Below are 12,659 nucleotides of genomic sequence, written 5' to 3'. Positions count from 1 at the left end.
AGTGTTGAATAGAGAGACTAGTAATTTCTGTTGTCATATTTTTGATTAAAAATTGAGAGTATACTTTAATTTAAAATTCCTAATGTATTTAACATTTATAATAACAAATTTCTAACTACAGTTTTATCTGTAGAAAATAGGATGAGAATGAGAAGCATTAGTTACCATGATTATGCAATTTAAAAACACACCAAAAAGGGTTTTATATTATTAACATGATTATTAGTACCCAGCTTAAAAATATAAAAGATCTTATCAGAACTTATTAAAATAACCTTTCTTTCTCCTAAAGAATTATTTCTTTCCTAAAACTTAACAGATGAGATCACAAGTCAAGAGAAAAATGTAAGGGTGTACAGCTAACAAGTAATTACTTAACAAATTCATTGATTCATTCATTCATCAAAGATTTAAGTGTCTACTATGTGCCAGGTACCAACCAGCCTGGGAAATAAGAATAAAAGAATGAACAAGACTCAGACTCAAAAAGTTCAAATATTAATTGGGGATATAAAAATAAAGTTTAATACAATGGCAATGTCTCAATATCAGAAGTATACACCAAGTGTCATGAAAGCAGATGAGAGATAGAGGTTACTTCTGCCTAAGGAGGATGAGAGACCTGAGAGAATAAGGAATCTGAGGGACAAGTGGATGGGAATAAAGCATATTTCAGACATAATACAGAGCAGACTAGTGGTAGAGTCAAAACAAACAAACAAACAAACAAACAAAAAAAAACAACAGGAAGAAGCCATGTGTGAACAGAGCTGAGGGAGCTTCAAAAGAGATTGTAGGAAATGAGACTGGGAAAAAGGGGTTGTCTTTAATCTGTGGGCAAAGAGAATGAATCTCTTAACACTTTTAAAGAAAGGGAAGAACTCCATAAATGGATTGAGAAAGTTCATTCCAAGGACAATAAAGAAGACTCATTCATTCATTTATGTAACAGATACCTGTTGAATACCTACTGTGTTGCAGGCGAAGTTCAAGATTCTGGAAATACCACAGGGAACAAAACAAACAAAAGCAAATGCTGCTGGGGATAAAAATCCAAGTGAGGGAAAACAGAGAACAAAAAATAAGTGACTAAAACATGTCTATTGTGTCCAAAGGTCATATAAGTCCTCTGAAAAACCTTAAGGTAGAAAGAGAGATAGGAATAAAATAGAGAAGAAATTTAAGAAAGCTTTATTTTAAAAATGACACCTGAGAGAATATGACATTTAAAAAGTAACACCTGAGAGAATTTGAAAGGTGTGAAGGAGTAAATGTGCAGCCATCTGGGAAAGAGACACATGGGCAGAGGAAATGCCAAGTAGCAAAGGCTTTGAGGCAGGTATACTGTGTTCATGGAATAGCAAAGAGATCAATACAGCTAGCTGAAGAATGAGTAGGGGGGAAAGAAGTTGGAGATGAGGCCCTAGATGTTAATTAACAGGAAACATGTGACATCTAGAAAATGGTCCAGGGTCCCCAACCCTAAGCCCTTCCACACAAAGGTATCCATATCATAATCTCTGGAATATGTGAACGTCATTTTTTATGACAGTTTTCTTTGCAGATAGGATAGGATTTTGAAATAAGGAGATAATTATTTGGGTGAGCCCTAAATGAAATCTTATGTAAGAGGGAAACAGAGGGAAATTTGGCACAAATACACAGACAAGGTGACAAAAAGATGGAGGCAGAACTGACATGATGAGGTCACAAGTCAAGGGATGCTGGAAGCCACCAAAACCCAGAACAAGCAAGGAAGATATTCTCCCCTGGAGCTTCCCAGGGTACAGCTCTGTTGATGCTTTGATTTTGGATGACACTGATTTATAAATTTTGTTGTCCACCAGACAAATTTCTATGCTCTTAAACCAACAACTTATGATAATTTGTTATAACAGCTATAGGAAAATAACAGACAACCACTTGATGAATGAATTGTTGGTAAAGAGAGCAGTAGAGAGAAAATACCAATATCCCAGGAGAAAGACTGTGAAATCTGATATGAGAACAATTATTGACACTAGATCAAAGAAGAGATATGACATTTAAAGATGCTAAATTGGTGAGATTTACTTTCCTATTAAAAGAAGACATAAGAAATGCAATGAATTAAAAATGTCAAGCTTTCTAACTTGGGTAATTTGGTAGATTATTAAAGGAAATTAAATTGGGAACACAATTTCAAGGGGAAAGATAGCTTAGTTGTACTAGATAATTTATAGTAATCTCAAAGCTATCTAGTTGAAAAGTAAAGAAACTGACATTTTTTAGGCAGTTACTAAAGAGGAGATTCTTTACATAAATTTTAATGTTTAATCACTGCAACTTTCTTATGAGATAAATGGAAATTTTGCCATTTTACAGATGAGAACACAGAGTTACAGAGTTAGAAAGTGATAGTACTTTATGTTTCCAACATGCCATCCTGGGATAGAAATACAAACAGAGGGGTTGGGTGTGGTTAGAAACAGGACACAGCTATAAGAATAGATGCTGATGCTCAGTGAAAGAGATGAAGGGAACAAAGTAGAACCCCAAGAGCCCCAAATATTCCCATAAAGTAAAAAAATTACATCCTCTACATGAGCCACAAAGATCTGGAAAAAAATGTTAAAATCACTGAAATCATAGTTAAACATATGTACAGGAGAAACCAAAGATAAAGGCTAAAACTGCCAATTTAACAACAGATTTTAAAACAACAGCATGTCAACAAGAGAAAATCCTTTGGCAAAGCCCAGACTTACCGTTGGATCCCGGGTCTCTCTGAGTTTGTGTGTAAATGATAACAATTTATTCAAGGCTTCCTGAGGAATATTTGGGACCTATTTTATGAGAGAATTGAGGAAAATCAGAAAAAATAATTAGGTTATCTGTTCAATTGGCCAGAAATGATGACTACTTAGCAAATAATATTAGAATTACATTTATAGAAAGTACATGATTATTAGTTACATACATAGTTCATGAGTCAGTGTGAAGCTACTCTTCTCCATATACAATTTAATCACCAGCATAAAACAAAACAATTAATGCAATTAAAAACTGACATATAGTGTAACCATTAAATGTTTTCATTTCTGGTTTTGTTAGTTTCATTGTGAAAGCTCTAATTTAGGCATTTTCATTACTAAAACCAAATTGCTTTATATGTGTGTGTCTATATGTCTACTAAGTAACATAAGATACTATTGTATAAAGAATGCTCAAGGTATCCTTTTTTCTCAAAAAATTTTAATCCTCATACTTGAGGGCCATGATCAATTCAGGAGAGCAGCTGCTCAAATAAAAGACATTGATTGCTTTTAACTATTATAAACCTTAATGTAACTAAATATCTTAAACTATAAGAATTTAATCAACAACTTTCAATTTTTAATTTAAAAGGAATAGAAATGATGTTACAGTGATGATTGGCATAATATGACTATTTTGAAAGTACACTGCTCAGGGTGTTTTGGGTCACTTAAGTAAATGGAAATTTTTAGAATTTTAATTCTATTCCTTACATACTTTACCTTATTTATTCTTTAAATCAATCCTATGGTGTAAGATGTAGTATTATCCCCATTTTCAGGTGAGGAAACTGTGACTAATTTATCCAAGATCTAGAAGCTAATATGTAGTAGATTTGACATTTAAGAGTTAAGTTGCTGAACCCTAAAGCCTTGTACACAACCATGTTCACAATACCTAAAATTAACCATTTCATTCTGGTATTTCAAAGGAAATGAATCCATTTATGTAAAATGTTCATGTTTAATGATCTAAAACAGCACTCACCAATAGAAGTTTCTATGATGATGGAAATTTTCTTTATTTGTGCTAATACAGTAGTCAACACATCCCACATAGCTACTGAGTACTTGAAAGGTGACTAAGAAACTGACTTTAAAATTTTTTGTTTAGTGTGGCTAATGCTATCACATTGAATAGCACAGTTCTAGAACTACAAAGTGGTAAACACAATGCTTGGTTAGGGCAAACATTTCAACAATGGATCACCCACATATCAGAAGCTACCAATTGACCAGGCAGGTAAGTATAAGATTATAGTCCTGAGGGAACCAGGACTACTTAGTACTTTCTCTAAAATCTAAGGAACTAACTATATATCTGGCCTTTTCTCAGTAGGAAGTTAAAATAGTCACTTCTGACTGAATATAATCAGAAAGGAATTGCAAAACTCTGCATAAGATAGGGGAAAGGTGGCCTCCACCTGTGGTTCTCAGAAGTGTGGTCCTCAAACCAGTAGCATCAGCTATCACCTGAAAACTAGTCAGAAATACAAATTGTCACATACCAATTCAAATCTACTGACTCAAAAAACAAGAGATGGAGCTCAAAAATCTGTGTTTTATCGAACCCTTCAAATAATTCTGAAAAATGTTAAGAGGTTAAGAACCATTGACTTATACTATTATATGAAAATATTTGGAAATAAATGGGGAGGAAAAGACAAAATGCCCCATTCTGCCCCAGCATGTATTAGGGTACATTAGAAAGAGAACAGCTATAGGCATTAGGCTATCACTGGCCTTACTCTTACCATTTCCTTAATCACTTGTATTTCTTCACTTTTGACAAGGGGTTTCATGTAATGGAAAAAGAACATGGTCAAGAATTCTGGTCCCAGCCACTGCTGTGTTGTGCTTCCAATAACAGGGGGCTCTGCCAAGGCAATGATTCTGAAGGAAGGGTGTATAGGAAAAATGGATCTAAAAAGGAAAAATAACAAGAAAACATAAACTTTCACATTAGAGATTAGGTCATGGTAATTGGAAAGTAGGCAATGATAAGTCTATCATACTATTAATGTCCAAATTGTTACTCAAAGAATGAGTTTAGAAAAAAAAAAAGTCAGGGTATCCCAAGATCCTAAGATTAAGAAAAATAACATAATTACCTAATACTAATAAATGTTGTACAATGTCTATTTACGAAACTCCAGTCCTAACACAAATCACTGCTTGTAACATGTTGTTATACCTTCAAAAACTTTCCCTGAAGTCCCTTAAACTAAAATCCCATTTAGTTCATATTAATTATCTTTATCACATTTATATTAATCATACACACTCTCTTTCTTTATTTAAAATCTCCTCAAAATCTTCTGTCTTGCAAGGAGGCCACTCTATGTCAATCACAGAAAGACCAAGAAGCATGATTCAGGATAGGAAGACTTTTTCAAATACAAAAAATTAAAGCAGCTGAAGGAGGTTAGATTAAATTTAAACTTTAGATCAGCAAGAGAATACTTAGGTTTTAAAAAGGTAAAGAAAAATAAAAAGGGAGGGAAGGGAAGATACTGGGGAATGAAAAAGACCAAAGTAAATTGTTACATTGTGTGCATGTTATGCACATGTAAGCATGAATCCCACTATTATATATAATTATAATGCACCAAAAAATGTTTTTTAAAAAAGCAAAGAGAACCAAAGCTTAACATAATCTATTCTTTTGGCATCATTATAGAAATGTTACAATTTTTAAAGTGATGTTCATAAAAAATCTCTCTTACGAAAATTGAGAAGGCATATAAACATTTTAGTACACATAGAAGAAAAAGATAAGACTTCCCATGGCTAGTGAAATAAGTTGAGATGGTTGTAGATGAGCGATAGGAAACCACTTATTACAATCTAAGCATGTGGGAAATATTGTCAGATTTCATCAATTCTACTCAAAAACCCATCAGAAATATTGCTTTTAGAGGGTAATATAGTTAATGCTGAGGAAAAGTAAAAAGTGAAATACTTGTCAAGATTTTCAGAAAAAATAAAAATATCAGTATATAACTATATTCCAACATTAACTATTTCACTGGTGCCTGAATTAAATGATTAGGTTGCCAGAATACTGGGAGGTAGGACATGTGAAAAGAATCAGATAAGTACTTTGAAGAGTTCAAAAAAGAGCAAGTCATATCAATACAGTGGTCTACCAAGTCCTTCACTACATGATCTGTAATTTTACAGTACATAAATCATCTAATAATTTTAGAGAGCATAATTTTTTAAACCAGGGAAAAGCAATTTTAGAAATAGCCATATAGAAGACCTGGATGGATTCATAAAAACTACCTGATATCCTTTCATTTATCTAGGTCTAAAAAAAAGATGTTCCAGCAGGGCCTGAGGAATGATCTGTCCCAAAAAGTTGTTCAGGGAAAACAGGGAAGGATAACAACATGGATAGTGCCTGAAAGTCCTGAGGGCAGCATGGTAATTCAGGATTGCTAGTAATTAGTAATATACCAGAAAATGGGCATGGGACATCCTGAGATCAGAAAGCTAAAGAGGCAAGTTATTTCATTTTCTATTTTAGCTAAGTAGTTTGTTATAATTCAGATCACTCTGCCTCAAGGCCCATCAAGAGATAACATCCTTGATCCTTCTGACTCCTAGTGGGGACAAAAAAAAAGACGGGAGATACAAAGTCTGGTTTGGATGCACAAAATTAAAGCTGTAGATGTAGATTTTTACCTAAGACAGTGAGGGATAGCAAATCAGGGAGTAAACAGAGTCAAAATTCAACAGGCAGCCAGGCATGGTATTGTGCACACATAATCCCAGAGACTCAGGAGGTTGAGGTAGGAGGATTGCAAGTTTGAGGCCAATCTCAGCAATTTTGTGAGGACCCTGTCTCCAGATAAAATAAAGAAAGGGCTGGTAGAGCACATCTTGGGTTCAATCCCCAGTACTGCCAAAAAAAAAAAAGGAAATCCAACAGGCAAGGCAAAAAGGAAAGCCCAATTTATATCATTAAACTAAGAGATTAGGAAGCAAGTACTATGAGAACAAGGGAGGTGGCCTGAATTTAAATAAGGTGATAGAGCCATTGCCTGAGATATTTACTGTCTGTGGCTTGCTCTTTAATTTTGATTCTCACAAGGTACTTCAGTAAGATGGCCAGATTTGGAGGGGGCATTTCTGAGACAGCTGATGTGTTGGGCATAGAAGGCTATTCTGATAATAAAAACAACCACCAAACTACTGAATAACAGGATGAGAAGAACCTTTTAGTTTTTCTAGGCTCTCCCCACAAAACTTCCTTACATACAAATAGGTTATATAGAGAGTTATTTCTGAACTAAGTTAGATTCCCCAAGTCTGAAAGTTAGAGAGCAGAAGTTTTACCATGGACTTCAGAGTGACGTGACAAACCGCTGGTAATACTAAGGCTGAAGAAATTGGTTCATAATTGAAAATAAGGAAACAAGCACCATGAAAATTTAAAATCAAAGTTAGGTTTAATTTTACTAGAATTTAACAATGACAAAAACAAAACAACAAATAAAACAAAAAAGATGGTTACTTTCACATGGGCATTATTTCCTAAGGATTAAAGATTTAAAAAGCAAAAATGTATTTTAAAAGGATTTTTAAAGATATAAAATATTGGGGTCAACATTTGAAATATTGGGGTCAATATGTTTGTAGACAGAGGTGTTTCTTTATTTTTTTTTTTTTCTGGTACTGGGTTTGAACCTAGGGGCACAACCACCTAAGCCACACTACCAGCCTTGTTATCTTTCTTTTTTTTTTCTTTTTAAAAAAATTTTTTTAGATGTTGATGTATGTTTATTTTATTCATTTATTTATACGTGGTGTTGAGAATCGAACCCAGCACCTCACACATGCCAGGCAAGAATTCTACCACTGAGCTAAAACCCCAGCCCCTTAATTTTCTAATTTTGAGACAAGGAAGAAAGAAAGTTGTCCATACTGGCCTCCAACTTTCAATTCTCCTAAGTCACTGTGATTGTCGGTGTGTGCTACCATCCTCGGCATAAATGTTTGTAGAGACTAAAATACTTTATAATGTTTCTCAGCAATAAAACGGAGCAAACTACTGATACACAAAATGGATGATCACAAATCATTAAGTTGAATAAAAGAAACCAGACAAAAAAGAATATATACTGTGTGATTCCATTTACATAAACCCTAGAAAATACAAGCTATATATAGTGACCAGAAGAAGATCCCTGGGGATGGCAGAAGACAATGAGAATGGGCAGGAGGGAGGGATTACACAGGGGTCTAAAGAAACTTTGGAGATTATATATGCACTCAATATCTTGATTGTGGCAATAGTTTTGCAAGTATATATAAATATCAAAAATTATCAAACTGTACACTTTAAATAAAGTTTATGACATGTCAATGATACCTCAACAAAGATTTTAATAAACAAAAAAGGCACTGATAAGCTCCCATCTTTTGAAAGACATTATATAGCATATTTTTTCTGAATTTACATATTAAGGCACTTGAAAGAATTATACAGAAGGTTTCTATAATGACATCAATCATGGGCTGGAAAAAGATTTTTAAGTTGGCCTTCCATGCTGTTATACTTATGGTTCCATTTCAGAACCTAGAAGTTGCATAGTTCCATACATAGCTCATATTTCATTTTTTTCTGTGCAACAAAGCAAGTTGCATAGACACATTTCTAATGTTTCCTTATACCATACAAGATCTAGGGTAATACCTGGAAGAAAGCAGATGCCAAACAAATAAATGACAATATTAATTATTGTCAATTACCAGTACTACAAGAAACTTTTTTTGGGGGGAGGAGTGCCGGGGATTGAAATCAGGGCCACTCGACCAGTGAGCCGCATCAATAGCTTTATTTAGTATTTTATTTAGAAATAGGATCTCACTGAGTTGCTTAGCACCTAACTTTTGCTGAGGCTGGCTTTAAACTCATGTTCCTCCTGCCTCAGGCTCTGGAGCCGCTGGGATTATTGGCATGCACCACCATGCCTGGCTACAAGAAACTTTTTGAAGATCTTTGTGACAAGAAAAAACCAAAGTGGGAGGAGGGAAGATGGCGGCAAGGGGAGTGCATTACCCCAGTGTGCTGCTTCACTGTGTGGGAGTATGACAAGTCAGGACGGCTAAAGGATATCTTGTTAGGAATTTCCAGCAATAGTGGGGTGCGCCGGAACCTGGAGGAAGGATTTCCATCGCATGAGGATCGGCTACGGGGACTCAAACGCGAGAGGTTTGTCGCACGGAGGGTAACACTGCTTATTCAGCAAATCGCCCCGCGGCTAGAGTCTGCAAGGCGCGCTGGGATAGAGACGCAGGGTTACAGCGCTGCAGTTTCTGCCAGACGCGCAAGCACCGCACTGAGGGCTGAATTCTGGGTTCGAGACGGGGAAGGAAGCGGTCCATCTCGGTTCTCCACACCGGTCAGACCACAGAGGAGGCCAGCAGCCACCATGTTGGTAAACTGACGTCACCACACCTGTTTTTGACTGACCGCAGCTCATTCAGCCATAGAACAGGTAATTTCAGGCTGCAATTCGCCTGCGGCTTGCAGACAGATTGCTAGGGTTCAGCGCCTGGGGGCTTCTTAAAATCTGATCTTATCGGAGTGAACACGGAGCGCGGGGCGGCCGAGTCCCGGCTCCCGGAACCGTCCCGGAACCGCCCTGGCTCCAGGCTGCGGAGCCTGCGGAGGCTGCTTCTTGGACCCTGCTAATATCAGAGCAAACACGAAACACCAAGAAGCCGAATTCCAGCTCCCGGAACTGAGCCCGCGGGGACTGCTTCTTGGAGCTTACACTTATAGGAGCTTACACCGAGCACAGAGCGGCCGAGTTCCGGCTCCCGGAACCGTCCCGGAACCGCCCTGGCTCAGGGCTGCGGAGCCCGCGGAGGCTGCTTCTTGGACCCTGCTACTATCAGAGCATACACCAAACACTAAGCGGCCGAATTCCGGCTCCCGGAACTGAGCCCGCGGGGGCTGCTTCTTGGAGCTTACACTTATAGGAGCTTACACCGAGCACGGAGCGGCCGAGTTCCGGCTCCCGGAACTTCCCTGGACCGGGGCTAGGAGCCCGCGGAAACTGTGTCTCGGTCTGGGTCCTGCTGAGGGCAGGTCAGGACTCACCCATTGCTTGGGTTGCCTGGCAAGGGGAACGAAATGCTGCCATTCGCATAGGATACCAACATGGCAGAGATCTGATGTCAGCAGAAAGCGGTGGAGGAGAGATCTTCATCAATACCAGCGGTGACATAAGCAGTTGGTCTCCTGGTAAGGGGGGTGAGGCTCAGTCACCCGAGTCTCCTCAATTTGTCCTCGAGCCAGAGGGAAGGAGCCGGGCCGCCGCCAGCCCCCGGAGCAGGCCCAGGGGCTCGCCAGCGTGGTGACCGCGTGACCCCAATTGGAGAGGGGGCGGAGCGGAGCCGCCACCCACACCCGCCAGGTGGGCAGACCCACGACCCAGTAGTACATGGGCGTGGTAGGAGGGGCAGGGCAGAGCCGCCCGTCGCGCTTGCAAGGTAAACAGACCTGTGACAGCCTGGCGGGACAGGCCCAGTGGCCTGCCAGTGTGGTACACACGTCACCCCAACTCGAGTAGGGGCAGAGCAGATACTTATCCCACGCCCGGATCAGGCCCTGCCGGTGTGGTGGTCACGTGACCCCAATTGGAGTGGGGGTGGAGCGGAACCGCCACCCGTGCCCGCAGGGTGAGCAGACCAGTGATCAACCTGCAGATCAGGCCCAGGGGTCCGCAGGCGTGATAGGAGGGGCACGGCAGATCCGCCGCCCGCGCCTTCAAGGTAGGCAGACCTACAACAGACCGGCGGATCAGGCCCAGGAGCCTGCCGGCGGGGTACAAACACCACCCTAATTGGAGTAGTGACAGAGCAGAGTCGCCTCCCTTGCCAGGAACAGACCCAGCATCCTGCAGGCGGGGTAGTCACGACACCCCAATTGGAGTAGGGGCAAAGCAGAGCCTCCACTCGTGCCCGAAAGGTGGGCAGATCTGCGACCGACCAGCAGGACAGGCCCAGTGGCCTGCTGGTACGACAGACACGTCACCCCAATTGGAGTAGGGGCAGAACAGAGCCGCCACCAGCTCCCAGAACAGGCCCAGTGACCTGCCGGCGTGGTAGCCACGACACCCCAATTGGAATAAGGAGAGAGCAGAGCCGCCGCCCGCACCTGCAGGAAAGATACGCAAGCAGTATGAAAAGACAAGGAAAGAAAGGACCACAAGCAATGCAGGTCAACGCAACTTTAGAAGAGGTAACAGCTGCAGCAGATGGAATGTCAGATAAAGAATTCAGGATATACATGCTTCAGATGATCTGGAGTATCAAGGAAGACATTAAACAGCAAAATCAGACAATGAAAGATCACTTCGACAACGAATTACGCAAACAAATCCAGGAAGCAAAGGATCAACTATACAGGGAGATAGAGGTTATAAAAAACAAGCAATCAGAAATCCTAGAAATGCAGGAAGCAATAAACCAACTTAAAAACTCAATGGAGAATACTACCAACAGAGTAGAACACTTAGAAGATAGAACATCAGACAATGAAGACAAAGTATTTCAACTGGAAAAGAACATAGACAGCTCAGCAAGACTGTTAAGAAACCATGAGCAGAACATCCAAGAAATATGGGATAACATTAAGAGACCAAACTTAAGAGTCATTGGGATACAGGAAGGTACAGAGCTCCAAACCAAAGGAATGAGCAGTCTATTCAATGAAATAATACAAGAAAACTTCCCAGACTTGAAGAATGAGACAGAATCCCAAATCCTAGAAGCCTACAGGACGCCGAATGTGCAAAATCATAAGAGATCCACACCTAGACACATTATAATGAAGATGCCCAACATACAGAATAAGGAGAGAATTTTAAAAGCTACAAGAGAAAGGAAGCAGATTACATTTAGGGGCAAGCCAATCAGGATAACAGCTGATCTTTCAACACAGACTCTGAAAGCTAGAAGATCCTGGAATAACATATTTCAAACACTGAAACATAATGGGTTCCAACCAAGAATTGTGTATCCAGCGAAATTAAGCTTCAGGATGGAGAATGAAATTAAAACCTTCCACGATAAACAAAAGTTTAAAGAATTCGCAGCTAGAAAACCATCTCTTCAAAACATCCTAGCCAAAGTATTACAGGAAGAGGAAATGGAAAATAACAATGAAAACCAACAGTGGGAGGTAGGACAGTAAAGGGGGGGGGAAACAATCAAAGAGGAAAACAAACAATGTTTAGTAACAGAAATAAACAAATATGGCTGGAAGAACAACCCATATCTCAATAATAACCCTAAATGTTAATGGCTTAAACTCACCAAGTAAGAGACACAGGCTAGTAGAATGGATCACAAAACAAGACCCAACAATATGCTGCCTACAGGAGACGCATTTGATAGGAAAAGACATACATAGGCTGAAGGTGAAAGGTTGGGAAAAATCATATCACTCATATGGACTTCGGAAACAAGCAGGCGTGTCCATACTCATATCAAATAAAATAGATTTCAAGCCAAAGTTAATCAAAAGAGATAAAGAGGGACACTACATACTGCTTAAGGGAACCATACACCAACAAGACATAACAATCATAAATATTTATGCCCCAAACAATGGTGCAGCTATGTTCGTCAAACAAACTCTTCTCAAGTTCAAGAGTCTAATAGACCACCACACCATAATCATGGGAGACTTCAACACACCTCTCTCGCCACTGGACAGATCTTCCAAACAAAAGTTGAATAAGGAAACTATAGAACTCAATAACACTATTAATAACCTAGACCTAATTGACATATATAGAGTATACCACCCAACATCAAGCAGTTACACTTTTTTCTCAGCAG

General features: G+C 39.3%; 1 protein-coding gene across 2 annotated transcripts in view; it reads right to left on the bottom strand.

The window, feature by feature from the left end:
* The window catches only part of Vwa8 (von Willebrand factor A domain containing 8), a 420,110-nt gene that overhangs the window by 256,133 nt on the left and 151,318 nt on the right, over positions 1-12,659 (bottom strand). For both annotated transcript variants that reach the window (XM_058582605.1, XM_046454135.2), the window contains 2 exons: positions 4,550-4,718; positions 2,748-2,825 (listed from right to left, as the gene is read on the bottom strand). In XM_058582605.1, the coding sequence (XP_058438588.1) occupies positions 2,748-2,825; positions 4,550-4,718 (247 nt within the window). The remainder of the gene's footprint in view (positions 1-2,747; positions 2,826-4,549; positions 4,719-12,659) is intronic.

The sequence above is a fragment of the Marmota monax genome, unplaced genomic scaffold, assembly GCF_021218885.2.
Source record: "Marmota monax isolate L192 unplaced genomic scaffold, Marmota_monax_Labrador192_F-V1.1 WCK01_AAM20220418_F8-fsc00011, whole genome shotgun sequence".
In the NCBI taxonomy this organism is placed as follows: domain Eukaryota; kingdom Metazoa; phylum Chordata; class Mammalia; order Rodentia; family Sciuridae; genus Marmota; species Marmota monax.
Note: the sequence above shows the minus strand (reverse complement) of the source record. Positions and strands in the feature narration are given on the sequence as shown.